The 21439-nt window shown below is 45.8% G+C and overlaps 1 protein-coding gene across 1 annotated transcript; it reads left to right on the top strand.

Annotated features, from left to right (window-relative positions):
* Positions 1-928: 928 nt before the first annotated feature.
* Positions 929-9887, top strand: galnt10 (UDP-N-acetyl-alpha-D-galactosamine:polypeptide N-acetylgalactosaminyltransferase 10 (GalNAc-T10); the record flags this gene model as incomplete). Its single annotated transcript, XM_038278641.1, has 3 exons — positions 929-1031; positions 1269-1407; positions 9668-9887. Coding segments are annotated over 3 exons (447 nt in total), but the record flags the coding sequence as incomplete, so codon positions are not given.
* Between the last annotated feature and the right edge of the window lie 11552 nt (positions 9888-21439).

Genomic DNA, 21439 nt, shown 5'->3' with positions numbered 1-21439 from the left:
ATCCATCCATCATCCATCCATCATCCATCCATCCATCCATCCAGTCAGGTCCCTCCCTGCCGTTCAGGTCTAGGGGAGTCCTGTTGTTTCCTAACTACAGTTTAAGATGGAGATCTTTCTGTGAATCGTGACTTCTCAAACAGCAGCCATGTTTCTTTATTCCACCCAGAGGTTTGGCCTCCAGACGCTCCTTTCTTAGAGGTCCACAAACTTATTCCTCTAACTTTATCGCTGATCTTTGCGCTTTGGCATGCAGTGTGAACTTCATTAGCTGATGTAGACGGATGGTTGCCTTCGCTAAATCTGTCCACTGAACCGAACGTTCCACCGCTGGACTCCATTTTAGCTGCAGGCCTGTCTGAAGCCTGACCATTGGAAACAATAAGCTTTCTTAACTTTATGGCAGAGGCTGTCAACAAAATACATACATTGATTAACTTTAAAAAATCCAAATGGGGCTACTTTCATATCTGTTGTTATATTATATCCCATATTTGCTGTCCGACTGGTTGATTTCTTCAGGCTCTAACATCATTGTCCTCTGAGCTTCTCTAACAGTCACTGTTATCAGTCAGCAATCTGTTCCTGTGACTGAATGAATTCAACTAGATCCGCTTTACTCTCTCATTTATAAGAAGGATTGATTCCTCAAATATTTCTATTTTAGTTTGTGATGGTCGGATGTTTCTGTTGTGGGAATTTAGTTTAAAAATCTGTTCTTCAGCATCATCATGCTTTATCCACTGCATCTACTTTAAGAGAGAAACTAATGATGGATGTCAGTATTTTTCCTTCTGTGACACTAGTGACTACAGAGCACTATTCTGTCGCACAATTTAACCCAATTAACTTGTAGAGATGTCAGTGAAGTTATCTACTGATCTGGGACTTTATTAAACTAACTTAGGATTATTTTTTTTCCTAACAGGAGGTGAACAGGGTTGGGAAAGACACCAAAGTGGGACGCCATGGCGTGCAGCGGAAAGACTGGCATGACTATGAGACAATCAGAAGAGACGCAGCGAGATCTGGTAAATCATCTATTAATCCCTCATCGTGTGCGTCTCCTGCACATCCTGTCTCTCTCTCTGTAAATAAACCTTTAATACTTAAAAATCACGTTTGTGTATAAGAAGAAATGCCTTTTTCAGACTCGGCAGTGAACTGATAAATTAAATTATAATTGTCCAAAAAGAGTAAAAAGCTTAAACAGCTGCAGCCTGAGGCGTTACTGAATGGATGAGCTGACATGGAAGCGTGTGTTCCAGGAAACGGTGAGCAGGGGAAGCCGTTCCCTCTGACCGATGCTGACCGGGTGGACCAGGCCTACAGGGAGAACGGGTTCAACATCTACGTCAGCGATAGGATCTCGCTGAATCGCTCCGTCCCTGACATACGCCATCCCAAGTAAGTTAAACACCAGATCAGATGCAAACTCAGAGACTTTCTCATGGATTCTAAGCAATCCGTACTTTGATGCATTCAGTCAGATTTTCTTATTCAGGATTAAATGTGTGAGAAATTTGACACACACATATATATATACATATATATATATATATATATATATACATATATACATATATATATATATATATATATACATATACATTAGGGATGGAACGGTTTCTGAAAACTGTCTCGGTTCGGTTGGCGTGTGTTTCGTTCGGTTCATGCGCTGCTCCTTTTTCTCATAGGCGAAGCGTTTACACTCCAGAGCAGAAGGTGGCGGTACTGAGACCAAAGCCAACCACCAGTAGTAAACAAGAAGAAGAAGCGAAGCAGCGTAGCCGGGTGTAGCAGAATAAAATCAGTTGTTGTGGAGAATTGTGTGGGTATGGCGAGTGGGAAAGAACAGGAGTTGGAAGACGCGCCAGCAGCACTTTATAGGTCTGCTGTATGGGACCACTTTGCATTTAGAGTGACCTACGATGACGGCGGAAAGAAAGTTGTGGATAAAAGTGCAACAGTGTGCAAGCATTGTGCAACACATTTTGTTTATGCTAACAGCAACACGACCAACATGTCATGCTAACACCGAAATCCGTCATACTCCGTCGGCGCTCCGCCCCGCTGCGCTCCAGACCGGCTGCTCAAAGCAAAGCCTACAGCCTCCACTGTGGCTCCGTCTGCTCCGCTCTGAGTTCCTTGGAGATCGTAGAGAGCATGCGCCAGATGATTACAGTCAAAGCAACAAAACATACGGAAATGATCCAGGGTTTCCGCGGATCATTTAAAATAATTACAATCCATTATTTTTGGAGGGATTTTTTCATTAATTTCATACATTTTTATGGGATTTCGGGGAAACAATCAACATATACCGAACCGAACCGAAAACCGTGACCACGAAACCATGAATCGAACCGAACCGTGGATTTTGTGAACCGTTCTACCCCTAATATATATATGGATGGATGGATGGATGGATTGATTATTTCTTACAGTAACTGAGGCTCAAACAGGACTTGAGCTCTAAGACCTTGAAGTTTAGCAGATAGTTTATAACGTTACAGTGCAGAACTAAAAGTCATCGCTGGCGTAAAAAGAGAAGCGACTCCTGAACAGCAGCCCTGTTGGTCGTATTTATCACCCAGGCGGTGTCTCTGTCTGACAGGCAGGTGTTTGGTCCTGCCTACAGATGCACCCGCTGCTCTTACATGTTTCCTCTATGAATAAACCTGCAGCTTTAGAAGATGAACAGCGTCATTATTAGGGCTGCCATTACTGACCTATGAACTGGAAGCTTCACCTGAACTTCATACAAACTAAATATATTTTTATTGTTTCTTTTAATCTCCAAGCTTTTTTTAATTAATATTTTCATTTTGAAATCTCTACAAATGCTTAAATATGACTAATATCATAAAATGCTCTATCACTTCTTAAAAAAGAGAGCAACAGAATTAGATTCAATTTCAAACTTAGCCAACTGGTGAGTTGTTTTGTCTTCAGAAGACGCGGAGGACACCTATGGGGTCCTTGAGGGCCCCTTGGTGCCCGGGGCCCCCGTTGGTGGCCGCTGCCTTTGGGAATATTTAAATGTTGGGCACAGCCAGCTTCTTTAGGCTTAGAGATAAGTGAGGAACTAGCAGACTGCTTAAATAAGGAGTCTTTGGTCAGATGTTAGTAATCAGATGCAGTGAGCATAGAGGAAACACAGAAACATTAACATGATATCAGTGTTTAAACCATTAGTGAAATAAAACACCCAATCCTCACATGACTTTAGGGGGAGCGGGGGTCTACAGGTTAGGGCATTGAGCTTAGCCCCCAGAACTCCCCACTCCCACATCCTGCACTCTGGGTCCCTGAGCAAGACCCTTAACCCCACACTGCCCCCCGGGCGCCACACCATGGCAGCCCACTGCTCCCCAAGGGGAGGGGTTAAATGCAGAGAGGGAATTACGTTGCTCTGTGACAGTGGAATGAGAATAAATGACAATTGTTCTTTTAGCAGTAAATGTCAGCATGGAGCACCATGTGGTCACTGTTTACTTCCTGCTTTTACACAACATTAAACACATGAACTGATAACTAATGGTCATAATCCTAAATAGTTTCGCTCTCCCCCCAAGTTTGCCAGACCTGTAACCTCTGATGATTTCCATAAAAATTTAAAAAATGTAAATTACTTTATTGGAAATCAGCCCTTGTGGAGCAGGGGGCTGCCAAGCGGGGGGAGCAGGGGGCCGCCATCATTATATATTGAATAAAATACTATCGATTTAAAGGGTTAACACAACAGTTCAAATGATCTAATTGATAAACCGGATTAATCACAGCCTGCTGAATATTTTCCTGCTAACCTGTCCTGGTTGCTGCCGTTTTAACAGCTATTATCTATCACTAGACTAAGGAACAGAATTAATACCTAACCACTCAGAAAACTGCAATGAAATTATCTTTTTAGCTCCCGAAACAAAACAATTACCTAAAAAAATACCTTAACCTCTTACACCCTAAGGGGGTATAAATAAATTTCTGCCTGACAAAAACACACAAAAGTAAATAACTTATAGCCTCACAGCTATTAGATTTAAGAAGAAACTTTTGGTACGTCTGTAAAGGTAAGATGTCATAGAATGGTTTTCTGGTGTCAGCACCATTGTAGCTTTGACCCTGCCTGAAATATTAGGGACAAAATACAAAATATTTAGCATTTTTTGAACCTCGCCAAAATTTTCTTTGAAATAAACATTGCAAAACACTACCAAAATATTATTTATAGCACAAAAAAGTAGTACAGACTTTCAAATCTAAATGTTGTGTAAAAATATACCAAATTTGGACTCAATCAGATGAATCATATTTATTTTAGAATGGTATTAGTGAGAAATTTCTTAGGCGGAGGGGCCAGTTTGGCACATTTATCCATAAATGTCACCAAACTGTGCCAAATGTGTTTTTTACATCAATACTGGGGGTTTGGTAAAACTACGAGGTCACGTAGCAGCTGGACCCGCCGGTGGGTCCGTAGGGTTCAAGGGGTTAATGTAAAAATGACCCACATATTATATTTTAATTCTGCTACTATTTTATTTATTAAGCTCTTTAAAACAGCCGTGCTCTACAAGACAATCATTAATAAACATTCAAAATATGGAAGATCCGGTTTTATTAACAAATGCTTGTTAGAAGCATTTCCTGTAGATTTTAACTGGTCTTAATGGTGATTATAAACCTTCCCACTGCAGATTCCCACATCACAGATAGTTTCCACTGAGCGATAAAGAAGTTTGATGTTTTAGTCGTCAGAGAATTGCTGATCAAATAATCCAGATAAACCTGCTGATTGGTAAACATTTTAGTGGGTGATTCCATGTGTGAGCAGGGTGGTGCATTTATAAAAGAGGCTGCTGAGGTCCATTATAGATGGTTGATTGCAGTACGGGTGGAAAATTATATTTAAATTAACTGAATTATTAGAGAATTATAGAAAAAGAGCAGAAACGGCATAAAAGCAACTGTCTAAGCATTAGAAGAGCCGTCGAGCTGTTTTATCTCAGATCAGCCTTCAGTGTCTTCCTGCTTTGACCTCTACTGTCGCTTTCATGTGGAAAATAGTTTCAATCACTTTCAAGGTCTCCGCTCTGCGTTTTATCCCTCAGACTTCCCACATCCTGTGACCTTGTGGTTCCATCCAACATGCTTTCTGCAGCAGGGTGGCATCGCTGCAGCACACTCTGTCAAACAGATTATTTTATTGCAGCTGTCAAAGGAGTGAAGTGCAGCTTTGAAAACTTGATGGTGTGAACGAGGTTTCTGTGTTTTTATTGGTAGTAAAAGATTTTCTGTTGTTTCTTTACACTTTGTAGAAACTTCTTAAAAATTCGAAAGTTTCTTACCAAGTCTGGCTGAATACTTTTGCCCAGAATGAAAATCAGGATATTTTTGCTCTTTTATTTTAGTTTTCCTTCAGCTTCTCCTTATTTTCATTAAAGCTTGCTTCTCCAGAGTTCATTGTCGCAGAACTTTACAGTTTTATGTGACAGATTACTTACCTCCACTTGCCTGCATGGCTCTACATGCTGGCTGCAGCTCTCATGCGTTTTGTGGGGGGGTAGATAACCCACGGCAACCTAAATGCTAGGCTGAGAAAGATACTGTCTTTCTGATCTTAAATGTAATGTGACCAAAATGAAGTTAGTCTGTGATTGAAAGTTGTTTGTTTTAGAAAGCGGTTAGATTGTTATTGCAGTTTATTGCCCAGCGCTAGCAGAAACAGACTCATTTCAGTCTCCAGAGACCACCTCTGGCTAATTCCTAATAGTTCAGTCTGTAGACTGTTTCCTAGCTCCTTATCCAAATGCTTATTCCTTCATTTTTCATCAGAGCAACAATAAGAACAAGGAGCTCCAGACTGGCGTCTGAATCCTATTAGCTGTTAGGTTTCAACACATCATTACGGTGCAGAAACATTCATGGATGCTCAATTATGACTGCAGCCTTCCAGAAAGGAATAACTATGAAAGACTGATATAAAAACAGCTGAAGCTCTCGGTCTTATTACCCCAAACATATGAAGGTTTCTATATTTGCATACGTCACAGAAACTACATAAATACTGTCTTTCTTCATTGGTGGGATTTGCACTCAGAGAATTATGTTCTATGCAGCAGGAAGGAAACATTTGGCATTCTCTATTTTATATTAACTATCGATTTAACTTTATAAATGTAAACAAAACCAAAACTTGAGTGTCTTTATGATTAGAAAATTACATTTTTAAAATTGTGATTCTGCTGCACATGCAATGAATTGTCCTGCCTTATTGCTAAGACATGTAATATGTTCTGACTCTGCACTAAAGGGCAGGATTTGCTTTGTCTATGTTGGCAACATTTAAATGAAAATCTGAACAGAAATGGATTGGACCTTCAAACATTTAAACAGAATTACATTCCTGTCAGGCTGTGGGACTGAGGGTCTGGATGTTGGCATCAGTCAGACTGGTCAGAGTGACGGGAGAGCGACAGGTTTCAGACAGCCGGGGGCCACCTGGGTTCTCTGTGGGCCTGGGTCCGTCCTAAAGCTTTCCTTCACTTGTCTCGCTCGCAGTCACTGCAGGAATGATGCGATAGAGACACACAGCAAGAGCCTGAGAGGCTCTGAGGTAATTACAGTCTCTGCAGATTCCCCTTCTGATCTTACAGCAGAAACAGGGGAGAGAAAAGAGAAAGCAAGTGAAGGGCAAAGCAGCAGGTGGTACGCTTCATTACGTCTTATTAAAAGAGCAACACATTGTTCAGGTTGGACTGCTGCAGAGCTCAGCTATACCATTAGGTAAAGGCCAGTGTCACCGGTTCCACTAGGCCTCATTTTCTGTGTCAATTAGCATTTTAAATAGGGTAATGATAACCTTAAAAAATACTCTATAAAACAGGAATGACATGAAAATGTTTTGTTGAGCATCTTTATCATAAACTGAGCTGTCATGGTCTGTAGAATATCCTCGCTCTATGGGGGATATGGTTTCCTTTCCTAATGTTAAAACTCTGTGTTTCTATGAATGTTGTGTTTAATGGGGTCATAGATGAAAAACTGAGTTTCTATTGTCATAGATGAATAACGATAGTTCAGAGAGTGAAACAGACGTACAGAGAAGTTCAACTCCTCCTTTCTCTGCTAATCTCACTATTCTAAACTTCCACCATAAACCAGGGAATCCAAACGTTCTGGCCTGGACTTTGGTCATGCCCTGAAATGTACGTCCAGACTAGGGATGGAACGGTTTCTGAAAACCGTCCGAACCGTTCGGTTCGACTGTCTCGGTTCGGTTGGCGTGTGTTTCGTTCGGTTCATGCGCTGCTCCTTTTTCTCATAGGCGAAGCGTTTACACTCCAGAGCAGAAGGTGGCGGTACTGCGACCAAAGCCAACCACCAGTAGTAAACAAGAAGAAGAAGAAGCGAAGCAGCGTAGCCGGGTGTAGCAGTATCAGCTGTTGTGGAGAATTGTGTGGGTATGGCGAGTGGGAAAGAACAGGAGTTGGAAGACGCGCCAGCAGCACTTTATAGGTCTGCTGTATGGGACCAATTTGCATTTAGAGTGACCTACGATGACGGCGGGAAGAAAGCTGGGGATAAAAGAGCAACAGTGTGCAAGCATTGGACAACAAGTTTTGTTTATGCTAACAGCAACATGACCAACATGTCAGGCTAACAATCAACATATACCGAACCGAACCGAACGGTGGATTTAGTGAAGCGTTCCACCCCTAATCCAGACCAGCTTACTGGTTCACTGGACCAAGAACATGAATAGAGGAAGATGGAAGACAGCAGTTTAGCTGTTTAGCCAACAGTTGGGTTTATTTCTACTAGAATCACAAAGCAGGACGTTTCTCTATAGAAAATGAACCACAGGTGGAAATGCAGCGTTCCAGGCTGACCGGAGAAAGGGGAACATTTTCAGTCTTCCCAAGGATCCAAAGACTCAACAGGCATGGATTATTTCTGTCAATCAGAAGATCCCTGCAGAGTTTGATGCTCAGCTGTTCATTTGCTCGAAGCATTTTACCAAAGACAGCTTTAGAAATCTGGAACAGTTCAAAGCAGGATTTGCTAAACTTCTATGAGCGCTATGATCACTCCTCTGAAACAGTTTACACCTAAATTAACTTCAAATGTAGAAACCTGCCGGCAGAATATGTTGGCTTTTATTATCCTGCTGCCTGCAGTTTGTAGCACAGACCTGAAAAACGCTAACATCTACTTCCAGCCGCCACCAACAGGAGGGGAAAACCCTGGAGAGGCGAGCGGGCCTGAGGCAGCTGCTGCTGGGGATTCCCAGTGACAGCGCAGCGCCGGTATGTGGGGGTCTGAGCGGCTCCCACAGAGAAATAATCTTTGAAGGCAGGATGGTAATCTGGATGAACTGACTGCACAGACCATGTTTTCAGGAGGACTTTCTCACTTCAACATAGATTCTAACTAGTGTTGCACCGATACCAGTATCGGACTGGGCCCCGATACTGCCCTAAAATGGTGGCATCGGTATCGGCGAGTACCAACAAATAGGGCACAGATACCATTTTGAGAGCCATAAGTTTATTCAACTATCGTCACCCACTCCTGGTAGGCAATAAAAACTTTTTATTAAAAAGTTGTACCGGATTCACTTTGTATTAGATTTTTTCCTGCTTCACAAAGGTAGGCAGCAGCTTGACATGAAGCCATGATGGCAATTATTTTACATTATTATGGTATCGGTATCGGCCGATACTGCATAGCCAGGTATCGGGTATCGTTATCGGGGCCAAAAAATGGCATCGGCGCAACACTAATTCTAACTTCTTTTTACCCGCTGATCACAGCTAATATAGCCGCCATTGTTTCAGGCAGAGAAAGGATAGGGTAACTCCGCTCACCGCGCATCAGACCCACTTTAACACCGCGCAGCTAGAGCAGCAAAGATGATTCAGAACTAAACTGGTTTAAGCATCAATAATGAAGCAGCATGTTTCTGCTGCTCCAGCTGCTTTAGGTCTGAATGTGGCGTTAGAAATATAACAAAATAAATATGAAGTGAAACAACTTCTACTTCTGTCTTAGATGGTGAATTTACCAACAGCCAGAAAAACATGTAAAATGATCCACATTTTGAAGACGGGTCTATCAGGAGCGCCGGGCTCTGAGGCTCCAAAGCGAAGCGTGAATTAGTCAGAAATAATTCACACTGAGTGTAAAGAGCTTCATGAAAAACATTAGAGACGTTAATTTCTCTTTTTGACCATAACTTGTAGTTTAAAGCGGGCTGCTCCTCTGCGCTCTGCCTGCCTAATGCTGCCAACTCTTTAAGGTGGAGCTCTTTACTGGACTTTACTGGACAGATTTCACCCCAGCTGTCCTCATTTTACTGCTTTTTGATACTTTTTATCTAAATCAATTAAAAGAAACTAAAGTATTTTATTATTTTAATTCAAAATGTAAAACTAAAAAATCCATTCCACGTACAGTGTTGTTATTAAGGCATTTCTACCTTTTCATTTTAAAGATTTGTGTCTGGAAGCTTATGAGAGTCATCCTGAGCATCTTTAGCTTAAAGTTTGATCTTTTTTTCCTTGTTTTATGTTTATAAAATGTTGAGCTCTTTACCAGCCAGTGTTGAAGGCTTCTCCCGGTCCTTTTCCCTCTCATTTATCTGCCTTGTTTTCTGTGTTTGCAGCTGCAAACTGAAGCTGTACTCAGAGAAGCTGCCAAACACCAGCATCATCATCCCGTTTCATAATGAGGGCTGGTCGTCGCTGCTGAGGACGGTTCACAGCGTGCTCAACCGCTCTCCTCCAGAGCTCATCGCAGAAATCATCCTGGTCGACGACTTCAGCGACAAAGGTACCGAAATAAACCATTTCCACGCAGGTTCTCATTAGTGCAGCCGGCAGGATCTGCTGCTAATGGCTGTATTTTCTCTCAGATCGCTCCGTGTTCGCAGACAGCCGCTCATTCCACACGTTTGTTTACCGACTTTGTTGACTGTTGGTCCAATAATGAGCTGCTGAGAAATAAAGGCTGCAGCTTCCTCTGCAGGGCAAATGCATCTAAACATACTTTCATTCATATTTCATAAACATAACGGGAACAGAGCGCCATGCTGGGGGGGGGTCTGATGCTCAGCCCACAGGTTCATGTCAGACAATATTTACATCCATAAAGGACCAAATTCAGGAAGCCACGTCCTGCTGACCTGCAGCTTAGGGAAGCCGTGGTTCTGAGTCCCACTCCCACAGACTGCCTCTCTGGGCCCCTGAGCAAGACCCTGCTGCTGCTGCTGCTGCTGCCGCTGCTGCAGAGGTTAATGCACAATAATAATAATACAGTTTCTCTCACCACGGCAGCTTAATCGCTTTGAACTCTACAGTTAAGCTCCAGCTTTCAACCCTTGCATAATAAATCTCAGCAGAAGTGCAGCGTTATCAGAGTAGATGTGGAAGCAGATATTCATCATGAAGCCTGTTTCATTCTCCTCCTTCTATGAGCTCAGATATGAAATGATGTACGGAGGGATGGAGACGAGTTTTAAGACTTTCTTTCCCCTTCATTCCGTTTATGATGTAGTTTCTGTTCCATCATCCTGCTGTTGTATCTTTAACCTTCTCTGGCCCCAGATCTATAATAACAGACAGCTTGCTCGTCTAACCAGTGATAAAAGCCTTTTTAAAGTTTCATGTTTAATTAGTAACCACCTCCTGCATTATGTTAATATATCTTTGCTATGGAAACGTGTCAGAACATTAATACCATCATTAAAACATCTGTTCTGATCTGACGCTGAGGACATTGGGGGTTTATTTTAGTTTCTGCGCTTCCTTTGCTCGGCCATCGCTCCCTTTGGGGCATCGATTCTCTCAGAAAATCATAACATTATGAAATAAATCAACTTTGGATGAATGTTTCTTATTTTGACCTTAGAACCAAAGTTTCACAGCATTTCTGATGCGGCTCACCTCGTTTCTTTAAGCTGGTTTGCAGGCAGACATTCCTGGAATATGTTGGTCTCCTGCACAGCGATGGCTGATAAAGAAAGTTTCTATCATGTTACCTTTTGGGTCGTGCAACTAGAAACCGTCTTCCTCTGTTTTTATGGTTAGCATAAACTGAAAGCTAAGTTTGCTAAGTTGCTCTACTGTGCTGATTTACTCCTTAACAGCTTTTCTTCACAGGTATTATACTGTAGGTTTCCTGTGAGGAAAGGAAATGCATTTCTGCATCTTAACTTTATTGTAATGTCGCAGTGGGTTCAGAAATCATCAACTCTTCTAGTTTTTCTCCTATTTTGTTTCAAATTGCATAACTTCAGTGGAGATAGGTATCATCTTTTCCTTCACACCTGCTGAGATGTTTCCCTGCAGCTCAAGCAGCATGAAATGAATAAATCTAACAATAAAAACAACAAAATTCAATGTTTTATCAAGTGATTTTTTTTATCTGAGTGTTTTACATCTACATGTGCATCTCAAGGTAAGAACAGCTTTACCAATAAGAATAAAGCAGGATTCTAATATTAATCGATGCAACATTAGATGAATTAATTAGACCTCATTATAAAGTGGTGGGTGTGCAGAGCGAAGGCGGGTGTGCAGAGCGAAGGTGGGTGTGCAGAGCGAAGGTGCAGAGTGAAGGCGGGTGTGCAGAGCGAAGGCGGGTGTGCAGAGCGAAGGCGGGTGTGCAGAGCGAAGGCGGGTGTGCAGAGTGAAGGCGGGTGTGCAGAGTGAAGGTGCAGAGTGAAGGCGGGTGTGCAGAGTGAAGGCGGGTGTGCAGAGCGAAGGCGGGTGTGCAGAGCGAAGGCGGGTGTGCAGAGCGAAGGCGGGTGTGCAGAGCGAAGGCGGGTGTGCAGAGTGAAGGCGGGTGTGCAGAGCGAAGGCGGGTGTGCAGAGCTAAGGCGGGTGTGCAGAGCGAAGGCGGGTGTGCAGAGTGAAGGTGCAGAGTGAAGGCGAGTGTGCAGAGCGAAGGCGGGTGTGCAGAGCGAAGGTGCAGAGTGAAGGCGAGTGTGCAGAGCGAAGGTGGGTGTGCAGAGCGAAGGCGGGTGTGCAGAGCGAAGGCGGGTGTGCAGAGCGAAGGTGCAGAGTGAAGGCGAGTGTGCAGAGCGAAGGCGGGTGTGCAGAGTGAAGGCGGGTGTGCAGAGTGAAGGCGGGTGTGCAGAGTGAAGGTGGGTGTGCAGAGTGAAGGCGGGTGTGCAGAGTGAAGGTGGGTGTGCAGAGTGAAGGCGAGTGTGCAGAGCGAAGGTGCAGAGTGAAGGCGAGTGTGCAGAGCGAAGGCGGGTGTGCAGAGCGAAGGCGGGTGTGCAGAGCGAAGGTGGGTGTGCAGAGCGAAGGTGGGTGTGCAGAGCGAAGGCGGGTGTGCAGAGCGAAGGTGCAGAGTGAAGGCGGGTGTGCAGAGCGAAGGCGGGTGTGCAGAGCGAAGGTGGGTGTGCAGAGCGAAGGTGCAGAGTGAAGGCGGGTGTGCAGAGCGAAGGTGGGTGTGCAGAGCGAAGGCGGGTGTGCAGAGCGAAGGTGGGTGTGCAGAGCGAAGGGGGGTGTGCAGAGCGAAGGTGCAGAGTGAAGGCGGGTGTGCAGAGCGAAGGCGGGTGTGCAGAGCGAAGGTGCAGAGTGAAGGCGAGTGTGCAGAGCGAAGGTGGGTGTGCAGAGCGAAGGCGGGTGTGCAGAGCGAAGGCGGGTGTGCAGAGCGAAGGTGCAGAGTGAAGGCGAGTGTGCAGAGCGAAGGCGGGTGTGCAGAGTGAAGGCGGGTGTGCAGAGTGAAGGCGGGTGTGCAGAGTGAAGGTGGGTGTGCAGAGTGAAGGCGGGTGTGCAGAGTGAAGGTGGGTGTGCAGAGTGAAGGCGAGTGTGCAGAGCGAAGGTGCAGAGTGAAGGCGAGTGTGCAGAGCGAAGGCGGGTGTGCAGAGCGAAGGCGGGTGTGCAGAGCGAAGGTGGGTGTGCAGAGCGAAGGTGGGTGTGCAGAGCGAAGGCGGGTGTGCAGAGCGAAGGTGCAGAGTGAAGGCGGGTGTGCAGAGCGAAGGCGGGTGTGCAGAGCGAAGGTGGGTGTGCAGAGCGAAGGTGCAGAGTGAAGGCGGGTGTGCAGAGCGAAGGTGGGTGTGCAGAGCGAAGGCGGGTGTGCAGAGCGAAGGTGCAGAGTGAAGGCGAGTGTGCAGAGCGAAGGCGGGTGTGCAGAGCGAAGGCGGGTGTGCAGAGCGAAGGTGGGTGTGCAGAGCGAAGGCGGGTGTGCAGAGCGAAGGTGCAGAGTGAAGGCGGGTGTGCAGAGCGAAGGCGGGTGTGCAGAGCGAAGGTGGGTGTGCAGAGCGAAGGTGCAGAGTGAAGGCGGGTGTGCAGAGCGAAGGTGGGTGTGCAGAGCGAAGGTGCAGAGTGAAGGCGGGTGTGCAGAGCGAAGGTGGGTGTGCAGAGCGAAGGTGCAGAGTGAAGGCGGGTGTGCAGAGTGAAGGCGGGTGTGCAGAGCGAAGGCGGGTGTGCAGAGCGAAGGTGGGTGTGCAGAGCGAAGGTGGGTGTGCAGAGCGAAGGTGCAGAGTGTAGGCGGGTGTGCAGAGAGAAGGCGGGTGTGCAGAGCGAAGGTGCAGAGTGTAGGCGGGTGTGCAGAGCGAAGGTGGGTGTGCAGAGCGAAGGTGCAGAGTGAAGGCGGGTGTGCAGAGAGAAGGCGGGTGTGCAGAGAGAAGGCGGGTGTGCAGAGCGAAGGTGCAGAGTGAAGGCGGGTGTGCAGAGCGAAGGTGCAGAGTGAAGGCGGGTGTGCAGAGCGAAGGTGCAGAGTGAAGGCGGGTGTGCAGAGAGAAGGCGGGTGTGCAGAGAGAAGGCGGGTGTGCAGAGCGAAGGTGCAGAGTGAAGGCGGGTGTGCAGAGCGAAGGTGCAGAGTGAAGGCGGGTGTGCAGAGCGAAGGTGCAGAGTGAAGGCGGGTGTGCAGAGAGAAGGCGGGTGTGCAGAGCGAAGGTGCAGAGTGAAGGCGGGTGTGCAGAGTGAAGGCGGGTGTGCAGAGTGAAGGCGGGTGTGCAGAGTGAAGGTGGGTGTGCAGAGCGAAGGTGCAGAGTGTAGGCGGGTGTGCAGAGTGAAGGCGGGTGTGCAGAGTGAAGGCGGGTGTGCAGAGTGAAGGTGGGTGTGCAGAGCGAAGGTGCAGAGTGTAGGCGGGTGTGCAGAGTGAAGGTGGGTGTGCAGAGCGAAGGTGCAGAGTGAAGGCGGGTGTGCAGAGTGAAGGTGGGTGTGCAGAGCGAAGGTGCAGAGTGTAGGCGGGTGTGCAGAGAGAAGGCGGGTGTGCAGAGCGAAGGTGCAGAGTGTAGGCGGGTGTGCAGAGCGAAGGTGGGTGTGCAGAGCGAAGGTGCAGAGTGAAGGTGCAGAGTGAAGGTGCAGAGTGAAGGTGGGTGTGCAGAGTGAAGGTGGGTGTGCAGAGCGAAGGTGCAGAGTGTAGGCGGGTGTGCAGAGAGAAGGCGGGTGTGCAGAGCGAAGGTGCAGAGTGTAGGCGGGTGTGCAGAGTGTAGGCGGGTGTGCAGAGCGAAGGTGCAGAGTGAAGGTGCAGAGTGAAGGTGCAGAGTGAAGGTGGGTGTGCAGAGTGAAGGCGGGTGTGCAGAGTGAAGGTGGGTGTGCAGAGTGAAGGTGGGTGTGCAGAGTGAAGGCGGGTGTGCAGAGTGAAGGCGGGTGTGCAGAGTGAAGGTGGGTGTGCAGAGTGAAGGCGGGTGTGCAGAGTGAAGGTGGGTGTGCAGAGTGAAGGCGGGTGTGCAGAGTGAAGGCGGGTGTGCAGAGCGAAGGTGCAGAGTGAAGGCGGGTGTGCAGAGTGAAGGCGGGTGTGCAGAGCGAAGGTGCAGAGTGAAGGCGGGTGTGCAGAGTGAAGGCGGGTGTGCAGAGTGAAGGCGGGTGTTCAGAGTGAAGGCGGGTGTGCAGAGCGAAGGTGCAGAGTGAAGGCGGGTGTGCAGAGTGAAGGCGGGTGTGCAGAGTGAAGGCGGGTGTGCAGAGTGAAGGTGGGTGTGCAGAGCGAAGGTGCAGAGTGTAGGCGGGTGTGCAGAGTGAAGGTGGGTGTGCAGAGCGAAGGTGCAGAGTGAAGGCGGGTGTGCAGAGTGAAGGTGGGTGTGCAGAGCGAAGGTGCAGAGTGTAGGCGGGTGTGCAGAGAGAAGGCGGGTGTGCAGAGCGAAGGTGCAGAGTGTAGGCGGGTGTGCAGAGCGAAGGTGGGTGTGCAGAGCGAAGGTGCAGAGTGAAGGTGCAGAGTGAAGGTGCAGAGTGAAGGTGGGTGTGCAGAGTGAAGGCGGGTGTGCAGAGTGAAGGTGGGTGTGCAGAGTGAAGGTGGGTGTGCAGAGCGAAGGTGCAGAGTGTAGGCGGGTGTGCAGAGAGAAGGCGGGTGTGCAGAGCGAAGGTGCAGAGTGTAGGCGGGTGTGCAGAGTGTAGGCGGGTGTGCAGAGCGAAGGTGCAGAGTGAAGGTGCAGAGTGAAGGTGCAGAGTGAAGGTGGGTGTGCAGAGTGAAGGCGGGTGTGCAGAGTGAAGGTGGGTGTGCAGAGTGAAGGTGGGTGTGCAGAGTGAAGGCGGGTGTGCAGAGTGAAGGCGGGTGTGCAGAGTGAAGGTGGGTGTGCAGAGTGAAGGCGGGTGTGCAGAGTGAAGGTGGGTGTGCAGAGTGAAGGCGGGTGTGCAGAGTGAAGGCGGGTGTGCAGAGCGAAGGTGCAGAGTGAAGGCGGGTGTGCAGAGTGAAGGCGGGTGTTCAGAGTGAAGGCGGGTGTGCAGAGCGAAGGTGCAGAGTGAAGGCGGGTGTGCAGAGTGAAGGCGGGTGTGCAGAGCGAAGGCGGGTTTGCAGAGTGAAGGTGGGTGTCCAGCATGGCGGTGGGAGCGATATGAACGAGCAGCTAAGTGGGTAGAAGCTGTATGTGGCTCAAACACCATGATGGTGCCGCTGGAGAGAAAATCACACATAGATTCACCATCATTGTCTCCAGAAGTTAAACAAAAAGTTGAGTGGAGAAAAAACCAAATGTTTGCTGAACCTGATTTACATAATTTCCTGGTTAAGGACTGAAGCTCCCCTTCATGTGTTCTGTGCTCTATTAGCAGACAGATGTTTCTCAGACCTGCAGGAACATTTTCATTTCTGTCTGAAGTAGAAATTATTCAGGTTAGATGCTGCATTCCTATGGAGGTTGTTCACCTGCACTTGTAGGTTCAATTAGTTATGCATGCTCACATATTCATGTTTTTGTTCTGCATCACCTTTTTGGCTGAAAGTGATGCGATGCTGCTCACTCTTTACCTCACGCTACCTTTCTCACTGGAACTCGCCCACACTGCCTCCGCGATGCCAGAGGAGTTCATTCAGGCAGAACACTGAGTCACAGACACAAAGCAAGCTACACAACCTGCAGTTTGGATCTCACTTCTTCTCTTTGGGCTCTATGAGTCTAACATGGAGGATGAACTCTGAACATAGATGTTCACCAGCTTACAGATGTTAGTTTAACCAGTTTAACTTTATTCCTGCTGGGGAGAGAAGAGCTAGACTCACCGAGAGCTGATAAGATAAAAAACAACAACATCACACATGAAGCTGAGTTTGAGAAGGAATGGAATAGAAGTAGCTCCTTTTAAAGTCTTTATGTTGTTTTAGTTCTATTCAGTTTATTTCTATAGCTCCAATTCACAGCATGTCATCTCAGGTCACTTTCCAGTTCACCAGATCATCCAGTCAGATTGATTCAAAGTTTTCTATCTAAGGAAAACCAGCTGATTGCATCGACTCATTGACTCTTCAGCAATCCCTCACACTAAGCATGCTTGTAGCGACAGTGGAGAGGAAAAACTCCAGCAGAACCAGGCTCAGTGTGAGCTGCCATCTGCTGAGGCCCACTGGGGTTCAAGGAGGTGACAGTTTGTAATCAAATTATTATAGAGGAGGATGTTTTATTTCCGGGTGGATCATCTCAATCAGTGGTCCTCCTAACTGTCAATCATTCTGGTGATCTGTTTCCGTAAGGCCATCCTTCTCGCTCGTCCGTTAGCCATCTTTTCCTTTCAGGCGTAGATCTGTGGTGAGCTCCGGTTTCAGACGGTCATTGAAGCTCACATTGCTCACCGCCGTTCTTTGAAAATGGCCGATGGTCGGAAGAGAAAAAGTGTCTGAGAAGAAAAGAAAGACCTCAATAGAAGCCTTTTCAGATATTGAGGAAAATCTTCCACTATAACTTTAAACAAAGAAATATGAAAAGAAAAGCTGCAGAAAGCATTAGCCGACCCCATAATTCAACAGCTGTTAGCCTAACCAATGTTTGTTTTCTTTTTTGTTGTTTTGAAGTAGTTTTACTTCACTTGTCCTCACTTTTATCTTTTTTTCTGATTCCTGAAAAGTTTCCACCTTTGAACGACCTGTTGGATCATTTTCATTTCTGTATATTTGCTGCTTCTCTGTTTTATTTTGCTGTTTATTACACAGCTTGGGCAAAGATTCAGCTTTGATTTAACTCTAGAATTATTAATTAAATTTCACAGGAATTGAAAACATTTTATTTCTGAAAGAGTTCATCCAGATCTTTCTCCCTGTTGCTGATAAACAGGCTGTAAAGGTTTCGTTCTCTAGGAAAGCTCCACTAATGTCAGATTTTAGTGTTTGTGTCCCAATCAAAGAGAAGCTACTGTCTGTATCTGCTGTTTTCCTTTCATTTGCATGCTGACATTCAGCCTTAATGGATCCAGAAATCAATCATCACAGAACGAAGCAGGAGGGCTGAAATAAAACGATCTGATGTAGCCGAAGCACAAGCTGCTTTTTGATTAAACATCAGGGGGAAATGATTTCTGTGGCTTTAAAATGAATCTTCTGCTTCCAAATAGTTCTTTCTTCCTTTGCTTGGAGCAGATATCATGGGATGATCCATGGCAGCATGTCTGAGCTTTACTGCTAAGTAGAGTCATATGCACACCCAGCTGGAAACCTATTAAAATGCCAGACAGAGGAGTTTTAGTTTTTCTTAAACTCAAATTGCAGCTCTGAAGGGATTGCTGGGAGAAAAACAAGCAGCGAGAGCAATAAGTGCTTTATACATAAAAAATAAAGGAAGTAGAAAAGACCATTATCTCCAAACTACTTTGTTTTGTTGTAAGTAATTTAAATTATTAACATAAAAATGAGCCTTTTAAATGCTCAAAGACTCGGTAATCAATATGTCTTTATTAAAAATGGATGATGTTCCTTCATGAGATGTAGATGTTGCTGCTTCCAGACAGGAACCAGCTTCTTATTATTTGCAGACTTTGTGGTTTCTTTGAAATATAAAGATTGATAATATAAACCAGCTTCATTACTTAGATGAACTTTTTACACTTTATTACGAGCAGCCTGTTTTTTGCTTCCCAAACCAATTAACCTAACATCATATTTCTGGACTGTGGGAGGAAGCCGGAGTACCCAGAGAGAACCCAGGCATGCTCAGGGAGAACATGCTAACTCCATGCAGAAAGACCCCGGGTCTATTAGTAGGATACAAATTTCTAAATAAGAGTTTTTATTTTACGCTGATATGAACAGTTTTACCAGGTGTTGGTCCTTAGTGCTGCTCATTAGTTCAATTACAAACTTGATGCTCGATTTGAAGGTTTAGGTTTGCAGCTATTTATTTGAATAAAGAAATTAGATTATTTGTATAGAACGATTCAGTAGACAGACAATTCAACATGCTTTATATGAATTAGAAAATAAAAGAAAAGACAAATAAAAGCAAAATAAAATCAAGTAAAGATGGAAACATGAGTAAAACAAATAAAATAGTTTGACCAAAACCATAAACTAATAATATCTCAGTGATCAGTGGAACATTGGAACTAAAAGCTGCTCCTCCATGATTGGTCTATCAGTTAGATCTACTAATAACAGATCTGTTATGGATTTAGTTGCGGATCTATTCAGTGAAATCTAGACTAACAGAAGGAATTCCAAGTCTATTCTATGAGCTACAGGGAGCCAGAAGAAGGACTTCAGAACCGGGCTGATGTGATCTGATTTATCCAGCGTCTGCCTGACGTCCCAGAATCTCCTAACCGCAGACAGACGCTGAACTTTCTATGGATTTCATCTATTCTGGGCGAATGCATAGAGGATTCATGAGTCCAGAACTGCCGTCCAACGACAGCCTAACTTCTGCATAACAGCAGCGTAATGCCCAGAAAATGTCCTGAGGGGGGCAGCGATGAGCCCGGAGGCGCCCGGCCTGCAGAAAGAGATTTATTTGTATTTACCTTGCTGCTGTTTACCGCCCCCAAAAAAGGACATAGAGCAGGTTTCTGGTGGCAGCAGATTGAGCGTCATGTCTGCTAGGAAGTGTGTTGGTGGTGGGCGTGAACGCAGGGAGGATCCATTACTCACCTTCTGGCTCACCCTATGATGGGGATGAAGTCTGGAGGAGAACTGACGGTTTCCTCCTGTGAACCCCCTTTATACGAAAACGCTGCCAATACGCCATTATACAGTAGCTGGAAGGTAGAAACACGTTCAGCGCTCGTCTGGAACACGGCAGATACGCTGTTATGTTGGAGAGAAGTTCTGGATAAGTTACACAGAAGTTCCTCAGAGGTTTAGGATCAGCTAGACGCCACGACTGATGAGGAACTGATGCTGAACGGATGTCGACCATCAGATAACTGACCTGGAACTGATGAACCACGGACGGCAGACGCTGGCAGACGGCGGGACATTTGGAGCAGAAAACTTCTCGATGTACTCTCCGTATGTCGACGTGTTGCAGGGTTTCCCCCCCGTGCTCATAACTTCCAGCGTTTTTGCCAGATTTTCTTAAAATGTTAGTTTTAATTTATGGAACACAAACTGGTGTCTCAGTCTGGGCGTTCGAAGCCATTAAATTTGGGCTTTACTGCATTGAAGCCATGAAAAGAGGAAAGATAATTGTGTCTAATTAAGAAAATGCTGTGGGATTGAGCTCTAATCACGCTGATTAATTGGTGCCTTTGGGAAAGTGAAAATCACATGTCTTCTTTAAAGTGCTGCCTGCTATCAGAGCTACGGGTAATTACTGCTCCGCTATTGTCTTTGGTAGGAGGCGGAATCTGGCCGGATCAATGGCGTTTGTAAATAGTGTATGCTCTGGATAATTAAAACAACTTTAATGCATTAGACTCAAAATCTGAGTTGGTGGGTCAATTATTGTCAGCTAAACTTCCTGTTTTTCATCTCTGGCTTCTTATTGCCGGTTTCATTAACATGGGAGGACCGGGGGTCTGGACTTATACATCATGATTAAATGTCGGGTGACAGTCGCTCTCAGCAGGAGCGCCGACCCCCCCCCCCCCCCCCCCCCCCTGCAGAAGGCAACAGAAACCTGTTCAGGACGTCTCATTGATTGTCTGATTGTTTCTTCTTTGTGCCAAAAGGATTAATTAGACGACGGTCTGCGACACAACAGAATGAAATAGGAGAACGAATTAGCATTTAACAAAAATAAGCGTTACAGTGTTTGCTATCAGAGTGGAACACTTAATTAGTCCCACATTCTTGGTTGTAATCGTGTTTTAGCTGTTTAGCATTGAGGAGAAAAAGTTGATTAATTTACCGTTATATGAAGCAATAGAATATTCACAGATAATAACCTTTAACATAGATTATAGAAATTCCTATTAGATTGAAAAGAAAAACACTGTTAATTAGAAAATAGATCCCAAAGAGAACAACAGGTGATTCAGTTTGTGTAATGAGGGATTCTAATATTTCAATTAAAACTGGTTGTGGGAATGGTGACCGCTGTGAAGCATCAGTCAAAATGCTTGATGTCCAAAATGTTGTGGTTTATTCACCATCAAAGAAGATCCATACAATATTTGTATACTGGTGGGTTTAAAGCAGATACAGAGTGTGTGTGTGTGTGTGTGGTTCTACAAACAGAAAGGCAGAAAATAAACCTAATTAGCATTGCCATGTGGCTGGCTGGACATCATAATTACAATTACCAACTATCATCAAAAGTATAATAAAAATACACATCTATCTGTAAATAATAATGTCAGTAATTTACTTACATATCCTTGGACGCACACAGAACACAAAAACCAGTGGATGGCGAACTAAACCAAAGATACAAAGCAGATTGTGTCTTCAACTATCCTTCATCTGAACTGCCATCTTAGTATTGAAGGAAATTAACAGAGAACATGACTGGGCAAAAACCCCTGCCTGCAATACCTACCACTAACCAAAGGGGGGAGCTGAGTGGCTACTTCTACACACCACACATCAAACAATCCCAAACCCAAAGTCCTTCAGTACAGCCGCCCCCAAATATGCAAAGTCATATTTGTTATCCTGGAGAAGGACTGCCATTGAGAGCAGTCTCTGGAAGGCCCGGCAGTGGGACCAGACGGGCAACTGGCCTGGTGTAGCTCCGGTCGTTGACCTGGATGTCCGCTGTCCGGATCCTCCCGTCTGCACTCGGGGTGACCTTCGTTATACGACCTACAGGCCACGAGACTCTGGGAAGTTGTGGGTCCACAAT

This window comes from Cyprinodon tularosa, unplaced genomic scaffold (genome assembly GCF_016077235.1).
Source record: "Cyprinodon tularosa strain WSP-4 unplaced genomic scaffold, ASM1607723v1 ctg1427, whole genome shotgun sequence".
Classification (NCBI taxonomy): domain Eukaryota; kingdom Metazoa; phylum Chordata; class Actinopteri; order Cyprinodontiformes; family Cyprinodontidae; genus Cyprinodon; species Cyprinodon tularosa.
Note: the sequence above shows the minus strand (reverse complement) of the source record. Positions and strands in the feature narration are given on the sequence as shown.